Source organism: Syngnathus leptorhynchus, chromosome 12 (genome assembly GCF_054491065.1).
Source record: "Syngnathus leptorhynchus isolate UIUO chromosome 12, UIUO_Slep, whole genome shotgun sequence".
NCBI classification, from domain to species: domain Eukaryota; kingdom Metazoa; phylum Chordata; class Actinopteri; order Syngnathiformes; family Syngnathidae; genus Syngnathus; species Syngnathus leptorhynchus.
In genome coordinates this window covers 2836919-2862744 of record NC_141206.1, presented here as the reverse complement: position 1 = coordinate 2862744, position 25826 = coordinate 2836919, and the positions used below count along the sequence as shown (strand labels likewise).

General features: G+C 39.3%; 2 protein-coding genes and 1 long non-coding RNA gene across 5 annotated transcripts; 2 read left to right on the top strand and 1 right to left on the bottom strand.

Annotated features, from left to right (window-relative positions):
- Positions 1-4651: 4651 nt before the first annotated feature.
- Positions 4652-10160, top strand: LOC147047836 (uncharacterized). The gene is made up of 7 exons (XM_085927127.1): positions 4652-4727; positions 6038-6086; positions 6195-6285; positions 6535-6635; positions 6847-6931; positions 7071-7175; positions 10008-10160. Exons 1-7 carry the CDS (start codon positions 4652-4654, stop codon positions 10110-10112), a joined length of 612 nt encoding a protein of 203 aa, XP_085783253.1. The 3' UTR covers positions 10113-10160.
- A 2467-nt stretch (positions 10161-12627) lies between these two features.
- spina (spindlin a) lies at positions 12628-23928 on the top strand. 3 transcript variants are annotated; one of them, XM_085926285.1, is made up of 9 exons: positions 12628-12764; positions 12864-13028; positions 17372-17453; positions 18204-18301; positions 18504-18552; positions 18644-18779; positions 19444-19561; positions 20499-20732; positions 21572-23928. In XM_085926285.1, the coding sequence occupies exons 4-9, from the start codon at positions 18262-18264 to the stop codon at positions 21769-21771; spliced, it is 777 nt and encodes a 258-aa protein (XP_085782411.1). In that variant the 5' UTR covers positions 12628-12764; positions 12864-13028; positions 17372-17453; positions 18204-18261; the 3' UTR covers positions 21772-23928. The 3 variants fall into 3 exon arrangements, with proteins under 3 accessions (XP_085782411.1, XP_085782413.1, XP_085782412.1); XM_085926287.1 differs by having other exon boundaries at positions 12864-13032; XM_085926286.1 differs by having other exon boundaries at positions 12864-13051.
- On the bottom strand, positions 18196-18976 carry LOC147047835 (uncharacterized). Its single transcript, XR_015067761.1, has 2 exons — positions 18596-18976; positions 18196-18518 (listed from the first exon to the last, which is right to left on the bottom strand). It is a non-coding gene; the product is annotated as an uncharacterized LOC147047835 (long non-coding RNA).
- Positions 23929-25826: the final 1898 nt, after the last annotated feature.

The following is a 25826-nucleotide window of genomic DNA, read 5'->3' as shown; positions in this document are numbered from 1 at the left end:
AAGATCTGCAGAGTTTTTTAAGGGAATGAAGACGATAACCAATGATCTTCTGGGTCATATTATTGAGCCTTTGGAGATCCTTAATTCGCCAGCTGTTATTGTCTGGTGGAAAGTCGGGGCTCGATTGGTTCATGTCAACGACACAACTGGCAAAAAAGACCAGACAGTCATCTCCTGTAAGTTTTTTTTTTTAGAGTTTATCAATCTATCTGTTACAATTAACATATGAATGATTGGTGAATTTGGGAGGTAACTCATTGGTTAGTGTACCTATTATCTTACAGACCTGATCGGATCCAATTGTAGGTATTGCTAGGCAACAGTGTTCAAGCAGAGGAAAGTGTAAACCAACTGTTACCTGAGCACCTGAGGACTGAGGGCAAAGTCATCTTTGGCTCAGCACAGCTTCAAGCTTCACAACAATAACATCAGAAAAACAAGAATAGTTAATTTTGTGACATTTAGCTCTGAAGCAGGTAGGTTTTGAGGACAAAAATGGTTTGCAATTGCTAATGAATATTTCATGTCATACGCCACATTGTAACAATGTTTGCAGCTTCATTGAGTAATTTTATCTGGATTCATTTGTATTTTATCTCATTATTATAGTTATCAAGCAGCTGCATCTTTTACAGTTAGGATTTGACAGTATTGTGTACTTTGTGTCTGCTCAAAAAGATGGCATTGGCTAGCGGTCATTGGCTAGACAAAGAGATGAAGGGAGAGGCTCCATGTCCCAGGTGGGTCACATTACAGCCACGATTACGACAGATATTTTTCCACTATTGCAAGCAAGTTTTGTCCCAATTAGTATGAGAGGTGTCAAAACTAATTGATTAATCGACAATAAATCGGTTATAAAATTAATCACTATTTCAATAATCGGGTAATCCTTAACATTTCGAAGCAAAATTTTGAAAATATCTGCTTTAACTTTGAGAAACAATGACCACCATCATGTGTGATATTGCTTAACTGTTGTTCAGCTGTTGTTGTTTTTATCACTAAATAATATGAGATAAACAACAATTGGATAATAAACAATAACCAGGGAAGAAAAAGTCCACTCTAATACGAATAAAGTTGTTTCTTGAGTTTTTCTAAAGTTGTTAAAGTTGATTGGATTAATTGATAGACTAATCGATTTAAAAAATATTCAAGAGTGACAACCCTAATTAGTATGTAAATATTTGAGTCTGTTTTCTTGTTATTTGATCATCGTGTCTATGTACTAATGACAGATATGGCCACGCTTCAGCATTGGCAGGGAACATCGTCTTTCTCTTTGGAGGAGCCTCCAACTACAACCAAGAGGTGACTTGGTGTGGAATTTGTTAAATGGAAACTTTGATACTACAGCCTTCATTCATTTGCTTCAATTGATTAATTTAGGAGGACAACCCTGTTTACTTTGATGACTTCTACATGCTAACAGGTGCAGTACTGTACTTTCTGGGATCTTAAATTGGAATATTTAATCCATATTGTTTGATCCTGCAGATGACTTGAAGAAGGGTATCTTGCGCAATTCAAATACGCCTTAATTTCTTGAAGATACAATTAGTAAATACAGCCACACATACTTACACACATTGAAAATAAAATAATTCACATGATAATTACTAAGCCCAGTCCGAGAGGTGACCAATGTTAATCAAAAGTGATTTATGTAGTTTCCCCAGATGATGTAATATGGGAACAGATTCCACAGAGTGGAGAGGTTCCCACAGCCAGACAAGGCCACACTCTCTGGTAAATATAGTGCTAAGAAAGTTTAGAAATAAAAATAGTGGTTTTGAATTAAAATTTGCATTTTTTTAAGTGATCATTCATTTAAACGACCCTTACTGTTCATAAAAAAAACTCAGAATGACTGTATAAGATTATTTTCTGTGTCAGTGTTGTTAAAGGGAAGGTGTATGTGTTTGGCGGTGTTTCCAATCCCAAGGCTGCTGAATGTCTCCCAGGGGTTTTCAGTTTTGACATAGGTAAGTGCAGTGTGGTGTGTGAAGTCCATCACATGAGCCTTGAATGCATGTTGCTGTTTTGTTGTCTTCACTCAGAAGAGTATAACAAAACTTTCATTGTTTATCAGTGTCTCTGACCTGGGATTGCCTAACGGTCGGAGGTGTGACACTCAGAACCCGTGGACATAGCTCTGTTGCTGTCAAAGATAACATCTATGTGTATGGAGGAACTCTCGGGGGGATCGCAACTGATGACCTCATGGTCTTCAACACAGGTACAAATTGTGGAAGTACTGTATTTATACAGTTTATATGTACATATGTTGCTGTCGTATTTTATTCAGTTTTTGTTTCATGCACACTCTTTTCAGTATCCTACACCTGGACACCAGTTAAGACAAGTGGCTCACTACCTCCTGCCATGTGAGAGGCTCTCCTCTTAAAGAGTTAACTGGATTAACCACCCTAGAGCACATTCATATATACTTTTGTGTGTGTAGGTTTGGACAGGGTTGTGCTCTGGTTGGTGACCAGGTTTTCATGTTTGGGGGTTATGTAGACAATGGAGAATTCTGTAAGGACATTCATGTCCTTAATATTGGTAAGTTGACCTGACCAGACTGGGAGAGTCTTGGCTGTAAGTTAATGATAATGAGGTATACAGTGCTGGGTGCCAATACCCCTGCAATTCTGTCAGCTAATGCTCAATTCTTTCCAGAAAATGATTGCAATCACAAATGATTTCATATTAATATCTTCATTTATTTTGTTTGCAATGTAAAAGCACAAAAGAGAATGGAAAAAAGAGAGTCAAATCAATTGTCGTTTTACACAAAACTCCAAAAATGGCTCAGACATATAGTATTGGCACCCTCAGCCCAATACTTGGTAGCTCAACCTTTAGACAAAATAACTGTGAACAACCGCTTCCGGTAACCATCAATGAGTTTCTTACAATGCTCTGCTGGAATTTTAGACCCTCCTTTTTTGGAAAACTGCCCCAGGTCCCTGAGATTTGAAGGGTGCCTTATCCAAAGTGCCATTTTGAGATCTCGCCACAGGTGTTCTGGACTTATTGCTAGACACTTTAGAAGTTTCCAGTGCTTTCTCTCAAACAATTTTCTTGTGCTTTTTGAAGTGTGTTTTGGGTCATTCTCCTGTTGGAAGACCCATGACCTCTTAGGGAGACTCAGCTTTCTCACACTGGGCCCTACATTATGCTACAAAATGTGTTGGTAGTCTTCAGACTTCATAATCCCATGCACAGAGTCAAGCAGTCCAGTGCCAGAGGCAGCAAAGCAACCCCAAAACATCAGGGAACCTCCGCCATGTTTGACTGGAGAGACCGTGTTCTTTTCTTTGAAGGCCTCGTTTTTTTCCTGTAAACTCTGTGTTGATGCCTTTTCCCAAAAGGCTCTATTTTTGTCGTATCTGACCAGAGAACATTCTTACAAAACGTTTTTGCCTTTCTCAGGTAAATTTTGGCCAGCTTGGGTTATTTATGTCTCATGGTCAAAAGTGGGGTCTTTCTGGGTATCCTACCATAGAGTCCGTTTTCATTCAGAAGTCGACGCATACTACGGGTTGACACCATTGTACCCTTGGACAGCAGGACATCTTGAACTTGTTTGGATGTTGGATGCAGTGCCATGGGCTTCAAACTTCTTGATGACACTGCGCACATAGACACAGGAACATCCAGGTCTTTGGAAATGGACTTGTAGCCTTAAAGTTACCCATGCTTCCTCACAATTCTGCTTCTCAAGTCCTCAGACAGTTCTGTGGTCTTCTTTCTTTTCTCCATGCTCAATGTGGTACACACAAGGACACAGAACAGAAATTGAGTAAACTTCAAGCCATTTTCACCAATTGTTACCTCACCTATCACCTGTATGTGCTCCAGGTAAGTAACAGGGGCTGTTAAGTATACAAATTAGAGAAGCATCACATGATTTTTCAAAGGGTGCCAATACTTTTGTCTCGCCCCTTTTTTACGTTTGGTGTGGAATTATATCCAATTTGGCTTTTTGACACTTCTTTTTGTAGTTTTACATGAAAGACAAACAAAATTAACACTACAAAGCATTTGTAATTGCAATTATTTTCAGAAAGAAATTGAGCATTATATATATGCTGTGATTTACTTATGATCTGATTAGGCGACAAATTGCGACTACTAAATTATATTTAAAAACATATTATTGACAGCCTTCTTTTTGTATCACTAGAAAATTTGGTTTGGCAGAAATGGGAGTCAAAGGGAGAGTTTCCTGCTGCCTGCAGTGGATATACTTTGACTTCGCACCATGACAAAGTACACATGCACAGACACATGTATACACTGTTTTTCTTAAAAAGTACTAATGATTTATTATTGACTATTTCACATACACAAAATGTCAAAATGCAAGCAAAGGCATTATTGTTTGTTTTTAACAATAAAGCTTTAGTGCAATAGGTTTGTCACTTGCATGGCTTTTATGTCACTATATTCATAACTGTCCACATGATTAGGATATATACCTGTTCGGAGGCAAAAGCTCAAATGATGACCAATCAGTGATATCATCCAATGACATTCACAAATTCAGTATTGGTGAGTACAGATTATGAGTACATGTGAAACAAGAGATGAAGTATCTCTCCTTATTCCTGGTACTGTTTGTGTCCTCAGCTAAAATGAAATGGAAAGTTCCTTTGTACGTTGGCATTCCTCCTGCCCGACGAAACGGACACACCGCCTTTATCATTCACAGCCATGTGAGTATGCGGCACACTCAAACAGAAGGACCTCGGTTTATGACAAAGTTGCATTCATACAGGGTGGTGAAACCGAAATTTCTCATTTATAATGAAAAACGATTGAAGGCCAAACATGCTAAAAAAATCAAATGGAAAAATCGACTATAATTTAGCGTGCCTTCAATAATGTATGCTTACTTTCATAACCTTGAAATGTCATTTGTGGGACTGTTGTTAATTGAAGATCTCCAGTTTCTGGTGCATTTGTATGGTTATTAAAATAATGTTTGTGTGGTTGGCAGTTGTACATATTTGGAGGAAAGAATGAAGAGCAAGAATTTAATGACCTGAAAGTAATGAAACTTATCAACCCCTCGGAGAGGCAACCAGGTATTAGCATTGGTTTGTTTATTCACAAAAATCCATCTTAACATATGAGGTTCTCTTTTTGTGACTGGCATCAATTCTTCTCGACAAGTGGCATATGTTCTGTGCAGAGATGGGTTGGACCCATCCATCCATCCATTTTCTATACCGCTTGTCCCCACGGGGGTCGCGGGTGTGCTGGAGCCTAACCCAGCAGTCATTGGGCAGTAGGCGGGGGAACTGAACTGGTTGCCAGCCAATCGCAGGGCACATAGAGTCGAACAACCATCCGCACTCGCACTCACACTCACACCTAGGGGCAATTCGGAGTGCTCAATTGGCCTACCAAGCATGTTTTTGGGATGTGGGAGGAAACCGGAGTGTCCGGAGAAAACCCACGCTGCCATGGGGAGAACATGCAAACTCCACACAGGGAGGGTCGGAGGTGGGATCGAACAGACACCCTCCTAACTGCAAGGTGGACGTGCTAACCAGTGCGACACCGAGCCGCCTGGGTTGGACCCGATGTTGGTAATTTCACAAATGAGAGCAATAACTGTGAGATGGAGGGCTGTGTCAATGTGGGAGTGGTCAGTATTCTGTGCCCAATGAACACAGTTCCTTTCATTCCCTATGAAAGTGGTGCTCGCCATGAAATGAATGGATGTTGCTCAGTGGGATAATTGTTTATCCTGCGCTGGCGACTTAGCAGGTGTAAGATCAACTTTCTGTTATTGTTACTTCACAAAATGCAAGACACAACTTCTGATACATCGGCCCACCCATCTTGGCAGAGACCTGTGTGCCATTTTGGCAAACGCGCAACAAGAATTGCATTGTGATATAAAAATCAGGTTTCGTCAGCATTTGTCCAGATAAGCTGACTACAAAAAAAGAACCTGATACAACTATATGATGTGAAGCTGGAGTGTAAAAGCTGAAACATAACTTCTCATCCACAGTCATGAAGGAGATTCTGTCTGAATTTGGTCTTCAAGGACTCAGTTACAGGTGTGTGTGTGTGTGTGTGTGCACAAGTGTGTGTGTACAATTGTTATTGCCTGCATAATACTCATACAAGACTTTTCTACTTTTCACTCTGGCTTGGTCAACCAACAGTTTTACTCCCACAAAAATTCCCAACGTTCGCTATGATCTAAGTGACTCTTCTCCAGCCAACCAGTCCAAGAGTATGAAAGCTCGTGGGCAGGTGATTAGTACATGCACACATACAAATTTTTCAATCATTCACACAAAATTATCTAATATTCACTGTACAATGTATACTGTAATAACCTTTTTTTCCCAAGATGAATAATGTACAGTATCAACTGAACCTAAGCTAAACCCAACCTAACCTAAACATTAACCTTAACCCAACAATATGTATACGTACGTTTCATGAATGTATGAAATCTTGTGTATCGTGTAACTACACTTGTGCATTCATCTGCACCAGATATTTGTCCACAGAGACTTCAGTGCAGTTCGGGACAAGGCCATGTCGATGATCCAGACTGCGTTCACTCTACTTGACCAGGAGTTCCAAAAGCTAGATCAGTACGTTGGTTAAGCTTTACGATAGAGAAAAATAAATCACAAGTTCTGTGCCAACAACTAACATATCCATTTAAATACTAAGTGTATAACAGTGATTTGAAAATTGGCTTTGACTTGTAATACAGCACAAGACAATAAAAAATTGTAACCGCTTTTTTTTGTTCCTTATTTTAAATGCATACCTTTTCAGACACTTAACCAATTGTTTCAGGGAGAAGAGAACGTTGTCAAAATCTGCTGCTGCTCTGCAAATAGCCAGAGAAGGCCACGAGGCCCAGAAGCAACAACACCAACAGGTTTATTATTTTATAGAACTGTTTGAATCGAACACAGCTTCCGTGTTTAATATGCTTCAGAATCCAAAGCATCCTGTTGGTCATAATACTGTGTGGGATATGTTCCGCTTGTGTGTCTCTGTGAATGTGTTTGTATTAGGAGTTGCAGGAAATGCTGGACAGACATCGTTCTCAAAACGAGTCATGGCTTCGCGCGAGAGCTGAGGAAAATGATAGAGAAAGGAGGGAGCTCTGCAGACTGAGGGTTAATACAAACACACAAATACATTGGATTGCATGCATTTCACACAACTCTGTAAGTCCTCATTGGGTCGTTTTGTTTTGTTGTTGGGATTTGTACACACGCACGCACGCACACGCACACACACACGGGCACACACAGACACTTATTTCCGTCAAGATCAGAAGGTACGAAAGGCATTTCTGTATACATAACGTGTTGGGATCAGGATTAAAGCATTTATTTGGGGGTCTTCACGCTTTCATCACATTTTGAGCAGTTTAAAAAAAAGCTTCATTTAAAATTGTATGTAATATACACTTTTGAAAAACTAGAGAGTACATGGAGTATGCTGAGGCGAATTTAAAGATAAGTAAAGCACCCAAGGACCTGTTTAATAATCTGCAAATGAAAGGATTGGGGTGGAGCTTAAAAAAAACTGTGGATGAAGGTACTTTAGAAGTTGTTAAAGTTGACAGAAAAGAACACTGATTGAGGTGTCAGTGTAGAAAGATGGAACATTTTTGATCATTTGTAAGAATAAGGAACAATGTGTGGAAAAAGTATTCAACCTAAAGCAAATAATAATACATTTGCATTCATTGACTTTAATTAAAAAAAAATCGCCTGGATCAGAAGATAAAGGGTGCATGAATTATGCTATACCATACCATTACCATTACCACACCCACAACCACAACCACAACCACAACCACACCACAACCACACCACAGAATATATACTGCCAAATACAGTCACAGTATCTTCGTGTGAAGCAAGACAGATTGTGGAATATGCGGCGGTACTTATGGGAATAGTGCATATGATGAAAAGGCAATAAGTGCTCATAAAACATCCCAGTCTTTGTTTACCGAAGAGGCCAGTAGGAAAATTCACCCGTGTTATTCTTAAGGCCAAAGGGTCAAGACATAATGCAATGACCAACGTCTACTGTGCTTTCCCAGGAGGTGATACTACCTCCATCGGGATCATAAATGTCTTACAGTGGTCAATGGAATGCAACGCTTTGTGTTTACTAAACGATTAAAATGTCCAAGGTATTACACCTGTAAAACCTCCGAGTTAAAAATAGCTGAGATAATGTTGGACAACAAGTGCAGAAATAAAAAGCAGCTGTTAAAAAAAATGCTCCAAAATATCTCAACATCAAAGTAACAAGCTGGGAACCAATACAAGAGGAATTGAGGAATACGTAGCGAAAAACAGAAAAAGAACTAGCAACTCTGTCTCGAAATCAACTGGAACATGAGAAGATTTTTTGTGGATTACAAAATTATATTTATGAATACAATTACCGTAATTTTCGGACTAGTCGCTCCGGAGTATAAGTCGCACTAGCCATAAAATGCACAATAAATTAAAAAAAACCAACAGATATAAGTCACACCGGAATATAAATCGCACTTTTGGGGCAAATTTATTTGTCAAAATCCAACACCAAAAACAGACATGAACCAGCAACAACAGGCTAAATGATACGGTATGCTAACGTGACATATACACAAATGAGGAGCTGAGAACGGGCCTGACGTAACATTCAGAGTTATTCAAGTAAGTATTACATAAATAACACGTTTATCAAACCATCTGTGTCACTCCAATTCATTAAATCCATCGATCATGCTTTATGTAAACAATGCCGCGTATGCGCCGCAAATGCTGACGTCGGACCCGTTGTAAGATGAATTTCTAATTATTCCACAGACCCATATAACAATATATAAAGTATATTTCAAAAAACTATCATATTACAACAATATTATTAAACCATCTGTGTCATTCCAAATCATGAAATCCATCGATCAAATTCCTCGTTCTTTATGTCAACAATGCCGCGCGTGCGCTGCAGAGATCTAGTATATAATGATAATGTAGCGTTAACAAAGTACCAGGAAACACGTGGGTTTGGTAAACAGCTCTTTATTTAACAAAGCAAGAGTTCAACGAGCCAACAACTACTGAACTTCCAGCCACGGAGGTGGAAGAGAGCTCCATAAATAGGACCGGGCGTGCAGAAAAGCCATGTCCGAGCCCCATCCACCGTCCCCGGACAGCCACCTGGCCGTGCGCCGGCCCCCGACTTCCATCCACGGAGGTGAAAGAGAGCTCCCGTCGAGAAGGACCGGGCGTGCGTAGAAGTCAATAGTTTTTCAAACCTTCTGTGTCACTCCAAATCATTAAATCCTTCAAACTCTTCGTCCTCCGTGTCACTTACAAACAAAGCCGCAAATGATGCCGGTAGTACGTGGGGCCCTTCGTCATCTTTGTCATCCCGTGATCGAATCCTTTGCCTTTTATGTAAACAACCGCCGCGCAGCACGGGTGATGTCACTTGCAGTTCAAATGACAGTAATCCCTTGCTACATCGCGGTTCGTTTATCGCGGTTTCACTACATCGCGGATTTTTGAATTTCGAAAATTTGTGAAAAAAAAATCACATATAAGTCACGCCTGAGTATAAGTCGCCCCCCCACCCAAACTATGACAAAAAACGCGACTTATAGTCCGAAAATTACGGTAAGCAGTTAAAATATAGAAAAAATAACTCAAGCTACTGCAGTCCCAACCAAGCCTTATTGCATTAACACAGACGCCACCGCTCACCCATTTTCTGGTTACGGTCATGTGAAGTTCAAAAGCTGAACTCATAAATTGTAACAAGTATCATACTTTGTGGGACAGAACGTTCGACATTGCTGCCCCAATCCTTCTACAACTCTTTTCCTGCAGATGTTTGCTGATTAATCCATTCATTTAAACCCCAATGAAAAAAACATCTCTTCCTTAAAATAGTCCTTGCTGTGAAAGTGCAGTAATCCTATTTATTAATCTTAGGAGGAAGTGCTGCAAGAGCAAGAGAAGCTGAAGGAGGAGCACAGCAGCATCCAGAAACGGAGTGAACATCTTCTATCTATTATGCAGCAGTTTAAAGGGATGTAAATGTTTAGATATACTACAAGCAAGGTGGTATGAAAAGTGATTGTTGTTGGTAGCTCTAGACATATTTTGCTTTGAGATACATGACTGCATTTTCAAAGACATTTTGATATCTCTGTCTGCACATTTGGCCATAAAACATTTTGGGCGCTGCTTTTTGGGTACGGCACTGATTCTGTTAACAGTTTGATACATACTTTTGAATTAATAAATCTGCTTTACCTTTACCTTAAATATAACTTTAAAACCCTATGCAATTATTTCCGCCCCTGTAACTCTCCGTCGGTGTAATGATCAGATCTTCAACATCGCATGTGGGCTGGTGGGCTACTTTCACTATAATTAGCAATTTCTGGAGAAATTGCGTGTGAAGGCGAAGAAGCTGAATAAATACTTGGGGAATGCTACAGAATGATGTTTAAAGCTGGAATGGGTTGAATTGGTTGAAACATTTAGAAATTAGATGGGGAAAACGAAATTTGGAAGAATTTGGCGTGAATTTCAAAATTGAAAATTTGGAATTTTTGGTATGTGGGAAGTTGTGGAATAGGTGGGCAAAAGATAAACATTTGAAAGTTGGAACGGGTTGAATTGGTTGAAAATGTAGAAATTAGAAGTGAAAAACTAAATTTCAAGCAAATTTTGAATGTAAAAACGTGAAATTCTTTAACTTGGCAATTTTGAAATGTTAAAAAAAACCTTTCCCAATGTGATTTGAATGTTCTGAATAATGAGAATTTCAAACTGGAATGACGCAAATGTGAAATGTTGAATGTGCCATTAAGAATGAATGGGGATAAATTTGCTGTAAATTTGCGAAATTTTGGAATGAGAAAAATGCAAGCGCTCATCGCGTAAATATTTGGATACGTCAAAAATTTAATTGAGTGATTTGGATGAATTATGATGAAGGAAGGCGCGTCAAAAAAGTTAGGAGAATAAAATAGAAGAAGAATAAAGTGAATGATGTGGAAGAATAACACAAGTGTTATTTGTGTTCGCCTTCACACTAATTAATAAACTCCAAGCATCGGAAAATTGATACGACCTGTAAGATGCAGTTGCATCGTATCGCACTGGGTCGCATTGTTTTAAAATTAAATTGTAGTGTATCGCACCGTCTGCGATTGGTTGGCAACCAGTTCAGGGTGTCCCCCGCCTACTGCCCGATGACGGCTGGGATAGGCTCCAGCACCCCCGCGACCCCCGTGGGGACTAAGCGGTTCAGAAAATGAATGAATGAATGAATGAATGAATGAATGAATGAATGAATGAATGAATGAATGAATGTATCGCACCGTATCGCAGGAGATGGGAGAATCGTATCGCATCTTATCATTGGCAATTCCATGAATCGTGAATGCATCGAATCGTTGGCAGTGTATCGAGATGTGTATCGTATCGCTTTGATGGTAAAGATTCCCATCCCTACATTCTACAGAAGGCTGGAACACAATGAAGCAAGAATAAAAGCGTTATGCACCAGGCTTTTCTATCAGGTTGCACTATTTGGCAGAGGCTGCAGAGCTGGGCCTGGGCGGGGAGAGAAAGTGACATGCTGAAGCTACGATTTTAAGGCCGGAACAGAGTTTGTAAAGAAAAATAAGAGCTATTTTTTATGGCAACATTTCAATTGTTTCAGTGGTTCCTTGATTTTAGAGTTGAATCATACTTTTTGTTTGAACACACGTGCGCACGCAACCACACGCGCATGCACGCACACACTCACACACACTTCCTATACAACCTGAAAACGTATTTGCACAAAATCAATCAATCAATCAATCAATCAATCAATCAATCAATCAATCAGTCAATCAACCAATCAATCAATCAATCAATCAAACGTTTTTTTTACATTATGCCATAATCTGCAGAGGTCAACAAAGTAAAGAGTACAACGTATAAAATATGTACTTTTAAAGAGTTGTGCGAAAAATAAATACCACAATCAATTTCAATATTTGTGCTTTTTAGCTTCCAACCAGGGTGTCGCACTGGGTAGCACGTCCGCCTCACAATTAGGAAGGTGCGGGTTCGATTTCACCTCCGGCCCTCCCTGTGTGGAGTTTGCATGTTCTCCCCGTGTCCGTGTGGGTTTTCTCCGGGTGCTCCGGTTTCCTCCCACATCCCAAAGACATGCTTGGTAGGCCGTTTGGGCACTCCAAATTGTCCCTAGGTGTGAATGGTTGTTTGTCTCTGTGTGCCCTGCAATTGGCTGGCAACCAGTTCAGGGTGTCACCGGCCTACTGCCCGATGACGGCTGGGATAGGCTCCAGCACGTCCACGAGCCCCGTTCCAACCACTGATGCTCATTATTCCTTGACCAAATTTGATAGATTGAAACACAATCAAACTTACATCAGTAAAACAGAATAATATTTTGAATCAATGTTCAGTTGTCATAAACATATTATGACCTTATACATTTCGTCGTCTTCAATTCTGTTGTTGTACGATTCGTATTTGTTTTTATTTTGAAGGGCTTCACCGGAACTGTCAACTGTATGAAAATGTCTTAACCTTCCATAGTGCGATGGCCGTGCAGTCCCAGCGCGTTCACGAGTATTCGAAACGCGTTCTGTTGACAGACATCTGAGGGCGAGACAACTCACTGCAGTCATATTTTGGACACACTGGTGAAAAATAAAAACGGTAAGACAAAAGTGAACGCGCAACTGGCGTTCAACTTGCTTGTCATGCTGCAGGTAAACCGCCCAAAACAAAAACACTCTGCGTTCGTTTTGCCAAAAGGCGTCCTCACGCAGTCGGTTGGTGTGGCGGCTGGCGGGGGAGGGGCCGGGCAGCAGCAGCAGCAACAGCAACAGCAGCAGCAGCAACAGCAGCCGCAGCAGCAGCAGCTGCAGCCGCAGCAGCAGCAGCAGCAGACAGCCTGAGACATAACCCCGTCTTCCTGCAGTATGTATGTCTTTCATCTTTTGGTCAGTCCTTACATCATTTACACCTTTATCTGGTTGATCACTGTATGTGTGTTTAAACAATCGAGAGTAAATCAAGCGAGCAACATGGCTGACGCTGGCCCTGCAGAACCTCCTTGCTCGTTTTTCAGTCACTGGGGATGATGTCTGTATATTTGCCATGTTCCCAACCAGCATTTGCATTCGTCATATTAGGAACCTTATTTCACACAGCAGACAGGAAAACAAGCCACTTTGGTCACAAAACCAACCATTCTTTTTACTGCATGAGCAGAATGTCTTTGTCTGAGCATATTGTGCTGTTGCATTTTGTTTTCTGATAATGCATTTCAAACCTCCAATATTACTTGCTATGTTTGCTTATAGGCACCAATGTAACAAATTTAAAGCAAAGGTAAGTTTAATCCTCCAGGTAAACCAATTCAGCTGCTGTCCTATAAGCACACCGGTAAAAATAATAGCATATCATCCATGCAGTATTTTGCCAGATCTATGTACCATATACTAGTTAATGACACAATGAGCTTCAGAATAGTCTTTGTCCATTTGAAGATATGTTTGTTAGCGTTCATGTTTCTTTTGAACCATTCTCCATTATTATGTTCTGGGTCATCGTCATACTCTTCAGCAAGGTCATGAGGAATGCAGCAGCCATTGAAAGCACAGTATGAAGAATTAGTGTATTTCAATTTAAGTAAAGAAAAAAAAGCACACTGAAATTCCAAAATGATCATGAAAACTCTAAGCATCATCTAAACTTTAAATGTCACAGCCAGGGAACCTCTAGGGACCACCTATGTAGATTCATTGTCATTGCTTCATAAGGCTATTGAAAATCATTTTTCTGAATTCATCCACCCTCCCCTGTTTCAATCTCACTTTATGTCAGAAGGCCATATTGTTCACCAAGATGGATTCAAATTCATGGTTTTGAGTATTTGTTAGTAAGATGTCTATCCCCCTGTCAACCCCTGTGGGGACAAGCGGTATAGTAAATGGATGGATGGATGTCTATCATTGTGAACTGTGGACCAGAAGCACTTTGTGAGTAGGGGCTATATAAATACATTTGAATTGATTTGCAAATAACAAGTTGTGAGTTTCAGTGGTTCCTCTAATAATAGTTGGCATGTTCTCCTCAAGCCTGCATGGGGTTTCTCCTGGTGCTCTGGTTTCGTTTCACTTTCCCAAAACGTGCACGGTAGGCCCAAATTGTCTGTAGATGTGCTTGCGAGTATGAATGCTTGTTTGTCTGTGTGCACTGCAATTGGCAAAATACAAACAAAAATCAAGCGAATAAGAATTGCTAACAGAAAACACATCAAGATGAAACACAACTGCAAAACAAGCAAGCAGGAAAAGGAATCGCAAACAAATAAGCAAGCCAATAAGAAAAAAAGAAATGGAATCAAGAAAGCAAATAAACAAGAACAAATAAACAAAAAAAGCAAGCAAACAAAAAAATAAGACAAACAAGTAAACACTTTCCTACCGCAAGTGGTTAGTTTGGTTAGAATCATACAACACAAATCTGGAAATGGATCTCCTTTGAAAGCTGGCAAACCTTTGGGTGTGAAACAGGTGAGAATACAAATGTCATTTTGTTTTTATGGTAACAGCTGTTCAGAATGAGAAAACCAGCGTCTTCACAAACATTGCCACCTAGTGGTGAGAAAGCGCAATGTGGTATTTTAAGGGGGAATACAAAGACACCCCCCCCACCTGTCCACCCCCTCACTCAATAACCACTTCTGGTAGTGTCGTCACCTTTTTCTTCCCTAAAATGGCTTGTTGACTCATCGATGGAAGGCACAAGTCGGGATTTTAATGGCCTTCTGATGTAGTGACAAGAGGACAATATGTTGCTGCGACAGTTCTAATAAGGTTCTATTGTTTAGATATGTTGTTATTTAAGAAATACAAACAAACCAAAATCAGAAAAAGGTTTTTCCAGTTACTGTAAAATTAAAACGACATCTTCACACAGTAATGATAAGCTTTGCTCGGATGTGCCGTAAGTCAGTCAAGTTCATCCGTAAAAGCGAGAGATCGAGGGGAGGTGAGGGGAGGAGGGACAAACAACAACCTCAAGCCCAGAGTTTTTTGTGCACCCCTGTTTGTATATCAATAACCAAATTTGAACACTGAATCCCTTCTGTGATGAAATCACAAAAAAGCTAAAGAAAAAGCACCACTCATTGCTTCCTTATTCCCCCACCCTTTCGTCACTTGAAACAATAGAAGGAGCTGAACTCTCTGTAAGTAAAATAAACGACTTTACAGGACTGAGAAAATAGTGTTGAATGTTTTCCCCCCGACCATATTAAGCTTATCAGATGTCTTCATTCATAGTATTAGAAGAATTAGTATTAGAAAATCAATTTCAGCAAACATATTTTCAAATATAGTCCTACAACTTGATGGAATTCCGATGGTGTGGTGGTGAACAAAGATTCTTATTTATTTATTTGTTAGTTTGTTTAAACATGATTATTGAGGTCTGCTCCTTGTTACAATGGGACCACCCCTCTCTGGTTTCAATGCTGCACAACATGACATTGAGCCGTTTCTGTCCAAAATAACTCTGCCCTATTACAACCGATGACTCATCATGTGTTGCCTGTGGCAACAGGGAAGAAATCACCTCCAGCTGCAACCAAACACTGGAAACTGATCTGTGTTTCGAGAAGGTTGGTTGCCTCTGCAGGTAACCAGCTGGGATAAGCATGTCAGTCTGCTCATGGCAATATTCTGCTTCATTGCCGCTACTGTTGTTTGTCACGCTCAAAAGTCTTTGGTCGTGAGTCAAGACTCTGAAGGTCATTATGACTCCAGTTCAAAGTCATGTCCCGTTTTTTTGCTTTCCTGCCCAAATTTACATTCCTGCTGGCAGAAGAGCAACTTGGAGTCATTAATATGTGTCGTTTAATAGTACATGTTTGTGATGACTTTTTAGTCTCTCAGCTTGCCATAAAACAACTTGACCATTCAACTTGAGCTAATCCTTTCCATGTGACATTTGCCCCCATGAATGGCTTTTCAAATCCTCTACAGCTGCTGGGGATACCTGAGAAGGGGGCATGTTTCTATTCTATTTGATTTAGATGTCACTGCCTATGTCTATCTTCTGCGTGTTCTCATTATTTGATATTTTAGCTCCTTTTAAGATTCAAGAGTTTTTATTCGCCATGTTTGAGCGTGCCAAACAAGGAATTTGACTTCGGTACATCACAGCCTCTGTTCAACATTTAGGTGACTAAAAACACTCAGGACATGTGAAAAATGACAAATATTCTCAAACATCCCCTGATCTTAAACTCCCAGGAGAGCAAGGAAAAACTCAAAACTCCAACTAGGGGAAATGAGAGACCTTGAGAAGAGACCACACATGGGAGGGTCCCTCTTCCAGGATGACCAGGCTGCAATGGATGCAGAGAGGACACATAGTACAAACAGTGTAGACAATTCAAAAAAAGGTGTGGAGAGCAGGATGTTATTGCACAGCAATGACTCTGAATCTCTAAGAGTGGTGTGAGTTGTAGTTTAAGAGCTAGATATGTTACGTAAGACCCCTGCTTGTAGATAAATAATACACAGGGGACTCCCTCTCTGGCTCGACGCTCATGTTTCTGAAATGAAAGCTTTACTGAGCAGTTGCAGGCTCAGCAAGTTCTTTTCACTGCTTTTGCTCTTCATGCTAGTTAATTTCCTGTACAAGGTAATTTCTGGTCAAGTTTGGTTTGATACACAGTATAGAGTATATGTTGCAGAATTTCCAAGAGTCGCTGTTCATACACTCAAACGTCATGTACAATGTTGTTTTAAATTTGGATTATAAAGTTTAGTCTAACAATGAGTAATTGGGGGTGGTCATCGTTGAGAATCCAATCGACTGTGAAGAATTGATTTTCTATTTTTTGTTTTGCTGCTTTTTAGGCATGACAAGTGAGTGTTTTTAGTTTTGTCACTCAAGTGCCAACACATTTGACTGACATTAATAGCTTCCTGAAGGTAGGCACTTTGATGGGTGGATTGTGCAATCATTTTCTGAATAAGGTTCTATGAAGATTTGGAAATTTGACAATTTAAAGAAAATAATTGATCATGGCAAAAAGAAAAAAGGATCAGTACATATTTCTTTGTTTTGATTTTTGCTTGTATAAATTACAATGTATGCAAACATCAAAATATATTTGGTTTTAATTCATTGGCTTTGCTAACTTTTCTTTGTATTTTGTTTTACTGTTTGTCAAATTTTTGGTGTTATCAACTTTTAGTTTTAATCACTAGCAGTTTTTTTTTTTTTTTTTTTAACTGTCTCAGGTTTGGTTCGGATTTATGTGGAGCTGAAAAGCAGCCAGAATCCAAGAAACTCAGAACTCTTCACATCTGATGTGAGAAGAATGTAAGTACAGACAAATCATTCAATCAATCTACAGGTACAACCATTATCAATCAATAACTAAATGTTTGTCTTTGATCACTTAATCATGAACTAGATACTTTTTTCATTTAAAATTAAAACAGTAAATACAGTTCCTGTAGTCTTCAATGAAAGTAGACTGATAATCTTTGTGGCAAATATATATGAAAGATTTGGTTTTACTTTGTAAGACACCATGTTGCTACTAACCAAACCAGTAATAGAATAGTAATTTGTTTGTGCATTTTTTTTACAACGTCAATTGGAAATAAAATCTTTTTTTTTTTTTTTTTTTGATCGTGCTCTGGAAAATGAAGCTTGAAATTTGCTTTATGAATCAATTGTATTTTTTTGACTCTTCCAAGTATAATGTGTGTTTAACATCGTGCTGAATATACACTGACTTGTCTTTTTTTTTTTTTTTTTTTTTTTTTTTTTTTTTTAAACATGTTTATTTAAACCAATAATGCCATCTAGTCAAATAATACAGCAATTGGTTGAGAAGCAAATTTCATTAGTTTTAAAATAAAGGGATGAAAGTAAAATGTGTTTAATGAATGAAAGACATTGGTGAATAAAATTCCAACTCTTCAGTGAACAATTAAAACTAACCAACTCTTCAGTGAACAATTAAAACTAACCAAATTGGCTTTTCAAAGTAACATTGTAACTTTTTTTTGTGTACGAGACAATCCCCTGTAAATAATGATTTCTGATTGTTCCCCCCCCCAGCCTTTGAAAGTTTTGCATTGTAATTGGGCAGCCTGACTGCCTCCCCGCCTCCAGATGAATGAAGAGCACTCCGGATCACAGAGACACTGCTGATACAGGTCCTACCTCATAAAATGTTCAATTTGTGTCACTGTCTCTTGATTTCTTATTTAAAATGGGAATAAGACTTTTGATTTTTCATGATACATTGCTGTAACAATGATGTTGCACATTGCCCAAACAACCACCAGGATCGCAAGTTCCTTGCAATTCTATTTTTTTCCTACTTGTTGACTCTGCTGTGATGTTGCTTCTCCTCAGGGCATGCAGGTGTTTCTGCAAATATGATGAAGAAAAAAAATCCCAATAAGTACGTCACCTTAATTTAGTTCCTACTTGAGTATTTACTGCACCTCAAATGACTGTTCAAGTTGACAATTTTGTTTCCTATCTCCCCGTAGGAAACATAAGAGCAATCTGGGCCCAACCACCAAAGTTATGTCACAGCCACGACACAACATTGTCGGCTGCAGGATCCAACACATCTGGAAGGATGGAAGTGGGCATGTAGTATGGAAAGGGACAGTTCTTGACCAGGTAAGAAATACTGGTTCCATTATTGAATTATGAGGAGTTTTCTTCCGATTCTGTCATGGTATACCGTATTTTCCGGACTATAAGTCACAGTTTTTTTTCATACGGTATGCCTGCAACTAGTGTGATGATAGATGGAACAGTCCCCAAAGTGATGGAAAGGCAAATTTGAAAACACAAAGATCAGTTAATAATTTGAAATGTAAAAACATATCTGTGAAACTCAGTGCAGGTAATGTCATGGCTTGGGTTTGCGTGGATTCTTTCGACGTGGCTCATTCTTCTTAATGAATGCAACACGTAATGACGGCACTGAAATTAACTCAGACGTTCAACAGCAAACAGATTGAGTGCAAATATTGCCCCAAAACATGCCGACTGAAAAAGGCAGTTCATCAAGAGTAAGACGTAGAAGGTGTCAGATTGACGTGTCGCCGAACAGCAAGAATATTGGGGCAGCCACACTTTGAGGAGAGTACAAAGCTAAATTTTGAAACAGATGATTTTTGTCACTTGGCCTTGAAATGTTTTGAATATTTTTTATATATGCAGCGTTAAGATTTGACGTTTTTCCTCTTAATGTCTTTATTGTTGTTCTGACTTGAGCCAATATTGAAGGGTCTTCAATCTTTTCACTTACTGATTTCTTGCTTCTTCTCACAATCAGGTGCCAGTGAATCCATCTCTTTATCTAATAAAGTATGATGGTTTTGACTGTGTGTACGGTCTGGAGCTTCACAAGGATGAGAGAGTTCAAGGACTGGAGGTGCTTCCTGACCGACTGGGTAAATGTGAACTGAGATCAGGGTCTAATGTTGTTGAGCGATGTGCTCAACAACATTAGACCCTGATCTATGTCCACTCTGCTTTCCCATTTTCATGATCTTGACGAAAATATCGAATAAATGCCTCTTGGAGTAGCAGCTTTTAATTTGAGAAAAACATCCCTTGTGAAATATAGAATAGAATAGAATTAACAAACCATTTAAGACTACTTGGTCAAGAATATTGACGACATTCCTCTTTGAATGTATCCACAGTATTTTATCTAATCTTTGCCATGTGATTTGTGATCTGACAAATACTCAGTATATGTCCAGAATGACACCTTTCATCATGCTCTCACTCGCAGTGTGTGATGCATGTCACATGTGCTTAGGGCTGTGCAATTAATCGAAATTCAAATACGATTACTACACTCCACGATTACCATCATTGTAAGAAAAACGATTATTAATATGCATTAATATCCAATGCACAATGTTTGTTGATACAAGAAATCTATTCTTAAATGTATATTTATATATACATTTAAGTACATCTGCTTTGTCATAAAAAATGTTTAGTCCATTAAGTACCTTACATAATTATTGAATTTCACAGAAATTAGTCTTAATATTTTTTGACACATTTTCTTGTTTTGCACCAAACAATCGTCTGACGACTCGTGATTTCAATTACCTATACCAAAATAATTGTGATTCATATATTTTTTACATAATCGACCAGGCCTACATGTGCTCTTCACGTTGCATTCACAGATTTGATTTGCAGCCTTTTGGTTTTGAAACTTTTCACTCATAAGGAATTGTCTTTAAATAGACACTGCTAACCTCTTAAGGTGTTTACTTTTGAAACATCCCCGTTTCACTGATGTGCAGCGCGCCGCATAATTTCCTAAAAAGTGGATCATGCGTTATTCTTATTCTTCCATTCATGCAGCTAAATCCCGCCTGACAGACGTCAGTCTAGCTGATACAATGATAGGCAAAGCGGTGGAACATATGTTTGAAACCGAGGAAGGTCCAAAGGAGGAATGGCGGGGAATGGTGCTGGCCCGGGCTCCCATCATGACCACCTGGTTTTATATTACTTACGAGAAAGATCCAGTCCTCTACATGTACCAATTGCTGGATGACTTTAAAGAAGGAGACCTACGCATCATGCCTGACTCAAGTGAGTGTGTGTTTGTGTGTGTGTGTGTTTGTGTGTGTGTGTGTGTGTGTGTGTGTGTGTGTGTGTGTGTGTGTGTGTGTGTGTGTGTGTGTGTGTGTGTGTGTGTGTGTGTGTGTGTGTGTGTGTGTGTGTGTGTGTGTGTGTGCGTGTGTGTGTGTGCGTGTGCGCGCACTTGTGCTCCCTGACTACCCAGCCCCCACCAGAAAAAAAGACATAACATTGTGTAATATAAAATTACAGTTTTCGATTCTTTGGTCATTTTGTGGCTGAGATGCACTCACCTAAAAAAGGCACAAGTCATTTGTCACAAACTGTTTTTTACATCACATTCAGTTCTAGTTTTCTTTATTTAAAACATTTGTAGTTGGGTTCATAGGGAACGCTTATTTTATTTCATTCCATTAAAAGAATTCAACTTTTATCCCATGCGAAAATGTGTATAAATATAGATCACAGTGTATCGTAATCCACACAGCGCTGAACCCTAATAAAGTGCCTCAAAACATACCAGGAGTGTTAGTTACTGTATTTTCCGGACTATAAGTCGCTACTTTTTGCACAAGCTTTTCTGCGGCTTATAGTCCAGTGCGTCTTCTCTATACATTGTTGGTGACTTTTATGACATTGTATGATTTGTGCATGTTCTCTTTTATATGAAAATTAAACATTAAAACACCTGCGGTTTTTACACAAAAAAGTAACAGTTGTTTACGGCGCCACTGACAAATTTATGTCAACTTCAAATCAAAATTGGATTTTGTCTGATGATGACTTCCGAAATATGACATTAGCAGTTTGTTTGACTTACCCTTTTGTCTGTTATTCCTTCATTTTCGTAGATGACAGCGTACCAGCCGAGAGGGAACCAGGCGAGGTGGTGGACAGTCTGGTGGGGAAACAGGTGGAGTATGCCAAAGAGGACGGAGGCAAACGAACAGGCATGGTCATCCACCAGGTGGAGGCCAAGCCGTCCGTATACTTCATCAAGTTTGATGATGACCACCTCATTTATGTCTACGACCTGGTGAAAACTTCATAAGACTTTGCAGACACCCTGACTCCACTTCTCCTTGGACGGAAACCAAACAACAGACACATACACGTTTACACATCACAAACGTCATCCTGTAACCCGCTCTGCTGACCCTTAACGACTAAAGCCCCAGGGGATCTTTTAAAGGTGAAAAGTATACATGTTTGAGTTGGCAATTATGTCTGTTATTCAGACTTGGGAATATAGAAAGAACTCCAGGTAGTTAGGTAGGCAGCAATGTAGCAGCAAGGTAGTTCTTTCTTGGTCAACTAACAAGCTACAAAAAACTCAATTTGACAGTGCCTGTTAGTGTAAATGGCATTTAAAGACAAATCACTACAAATTCTGAGTATGAGAACATGAATGAAGCTTGACGCAGAGACATCCTCATCGTTGTCTGTTGACTTGTATTATGACCATTTGGATGCCCGTTTTTTATTTTAAAGCCATGAAAAGAACATAAATGCCCAATACCAAGCCCAAGCTATGTGAATCCAGTCTTTATTTTCAAAGTCCTTTGCACTTCCATGTTATCATTTTGACTCTTTTGAAAGCTCTTTATTTAATGAATACTGTTTTTTTTTTTTTTTCCTTTTGCTTTAGATATTCATGGAATTGCCTTTATTTGGGCCTATCATCCCACAATTTTCTTTTCTTTCGAACATGTTTTGCACTTATCACTAACCAGAGTTTAGTAGTTTCACATTCATGAGGACAGGAATTTATTTGTTGATGAAAAATATTAATATCAAAACTGGATATATCCCAAACAACAAAGCAGGGTTTTGTACAGAACAAAGCAGGAGACACATTGGATTAAAAAAAAAAAGAAGACTTAATTTCACAACTGAAGATTTTATTCAAAATTAACGGAATGTTCAGACGTCTGCAGATGAAAACTGTGATTTAAAAAAGGGATTTTTGTTTCCCCCTAATTTTATATTGCCAAACTGCTAGTTGGTGTGGATTTTTTTTTTCAGTGTTGTTGACTGTTTGTTATGATTTCACTAAAGCCTTTGCATAATGCTTTTGTGTACTTGCTGAAACGTCGCTGGAGTTTAAAAACAAACAAGACAAAAAGTTGTAGTTGTGAAGTATAGTTTGTGACTTATTATTACGATACTATGATGATTATTATATCTGCGCTTCCTCCAGTTTAACTTGTTTGAAAACAGTTATGCATTCTTAGTGTTGAAGTTCAAGTCAAATGTTGCATTATGTTGCACCTTAAATCCAGAGGAAGGGGTTAAGAAGGTAGTAAAACAACCAATATTCTCTGGGCCAGTTGTCATATGTCGAGTGAAAGAAACCTTACAGAAATACACTCGAGTGTAACCAATGTGACTTTTTTTGAGGAATGGAAATGGGATTCCACCCATGTCTGCATTTAAACTCGAGACGAGTTTCTTTTGTTCGCGATGTGAAAATTCAGACTTTCGGTGATATTGGTGTATGTTGTATTGCTCAGTTACACACCATTGGATACAGTAGATAGTTGGTTGTATTACTCTATGTATGTGACTCAATGATCCTCCAGGAAATGTTTCATTTCATTGCCTTTACTCACAAGTGAAGGTTTCCGATGTACACAGACAAATTTTTGTGTTTCAGTCCATCATTCCTACCATCAAGAATGTCGCGGTTGTAATTACTAAACAAGGTAACCTAACATGCTATGTGTGGTTTGAGGATACATATGTTTTGAGGTCTAAAGATGATCTTGGTTTTCTAATCCAAAATGTACCCTGAAGAATCACGTGGGAGGTAAAAAAAACAATGTTGAAAGCCATTTAGGGTGTCTTGGTTGAGTCTATGTACTGATCAGATGCAAATGTCAAGCCTTCAGTTTGTGTACTTCCACTGATGTAGATAGTCATCAGAGCAGATAGATGACAACTATCATTCATAACTGCACAAAAATGGTCTTTGCCAGACTTGTATGCGCATATAGTATGTTTTTCGATAAAGAGGTATTTCATCTCAACACGCACTGTTTTAGTTGACAACACAATTTACCTGCAAAGTTGTGTCCATAACAGTCTGTTTTCTTTTATCTTGCAGTTACTGATAATTGTTGTTGATGTCGGAATGACATGGCTTTTTCTATCACCCTGCCTTGTATTGTTTTTTTTGTATGATTAAACATATGTTAATTTCTACTGTTCATGTAAACATGTGGTTTGTGTTCCCTAGACTATACTGAGGAATTGTTGCCTTTTATTAACCCCTACATTCAAATTTATATTCTTTGCTGATCATGTGGCTATCAATTACATTGATTATGAGACATGGAATAGACTGCAAGAGAAATTGCAGTTCTTTTTTTGCAGGTTAATGATAAGAAATGCTGCAGTTAAACTACAAAGCCAACTAACTGCATTGAGGATTGAATTGCAAATATGTCACAGTATATCATAGCATTTTACCCACCAGAGACTGAAGTAGTAGGCTATGTGGATGACAGCGGGGCGATAGGACTAGATGCTTGGTAATCATCATGACTCATGTCTGCATTCCTGTATCAAGTCATTACAATACAAAATGTTAAATTATGACTGACATGCTCAAGTATGACTTTAGTATTAATTCAGCAGTATATGTATTCATTTGGCTTGCAGTGGGCTCAAATATTTTGTTTTAATAGCTGTTCCTAACATTTTGATTCTCTACAATAGGAACAGCTCTGACTATGAAACAATAGCTCTACACAATAATTAACATTGCTAAACAATACGACCGTAATTTTTGGACTATAAGTCGCTCCGGAGTATAAGTCGCACCAGCCATAAAATGCACAATAAAGTGAAAAAAAACATATATAAGTCGCACCGGAGTATAAATCCCACTTTTGGGGCAAATTTATTTGTCAAAATCCAACACCAAAAACAGACATGAACCAGCAACAACAGGCTAAACGATACGGTATGCTAACGTGACATATACACAAACGAGGAGCTGAGAACGGGCCTGACGTTTACAAACAACGTTTACGTTCAAAGTTATTAAAGTAAGTATTACATAAATAACACGTTTATCAAACCATCTGTGTCACTCCAATTCATTAAATCCATCGATTGTGCTTTATGTAAACAATGCCGCGTATGCGCCGCATATGCTGATGTCGGACCCGTTGTAAATTTCTAATTATTCCACAGACCCATATAACCATATATAAAGTATATTTAAAAAAAACTATCACATTACAACAATATTATCAAACCATCTGTGTCACTCCAAATCATTAAATCCATCAATCAAATTCCTCGTTCTTTATGTCAACAACAACGCCGCGCGCGCGCTGCAGAGATCAAGTGTATAACGATATTGTAGCGTTAACAAAGTACCAGGAAAGATGTGGGTTTGGTAAACGGCTCTTTATTTAACAAAACAAGAGTTCAACGAGCCAACAACTACTGAACTTCCAGCCACGGAGGTGGAAGAGAGCTCCATAAATAGGACCGGACGTGCGTAAAAGCCATGTCCGAGCCCCATCCACCATATAACTATATTGTAGCGTTGACAAAGTACCAGGAAAGACGTGGGTTTATATAACAACAATATTATCAAACCATCTGTGTCACTCCAAATCATTAAATCCATTGATCAAATTCCTCCTCCTTCATGTCAACAATGCCACGCACGCGCGCCGCACAGATCTAGTATATAACTATATTGGAGCGTTAACAATGTACCAGGAAAGACGTGGGTTTGGTAAACAGCTCTTTATTTAACAAAACAAGAGTTCAACGAGCCAACAACTCCTGAACCTCCAGCCACGGAGGTGGAAGAGAGCTCCATAAATAGGACCGGGCGTGCGTAAAAGCCATGCCCGAGCCCCATCCACCGTCCCCAGACAGCCACCCAGCCGAGCGCCGGCCCCCGACTTCCATCCACGGAGGTGAAAGAAAGCTCCGTAGATTATGACCGGGCGTGCGTAAAAGCCATGTCCGAGCCCCATCCACCGTCCCCGGACAGCCACCCGGCCAAGCGCCGGCCCCCGCCTTCCATCAACGGAGGTGAAAGAGAGCTCCCGTCGTGAAGGACCGGGCGTGCGTAAAAGC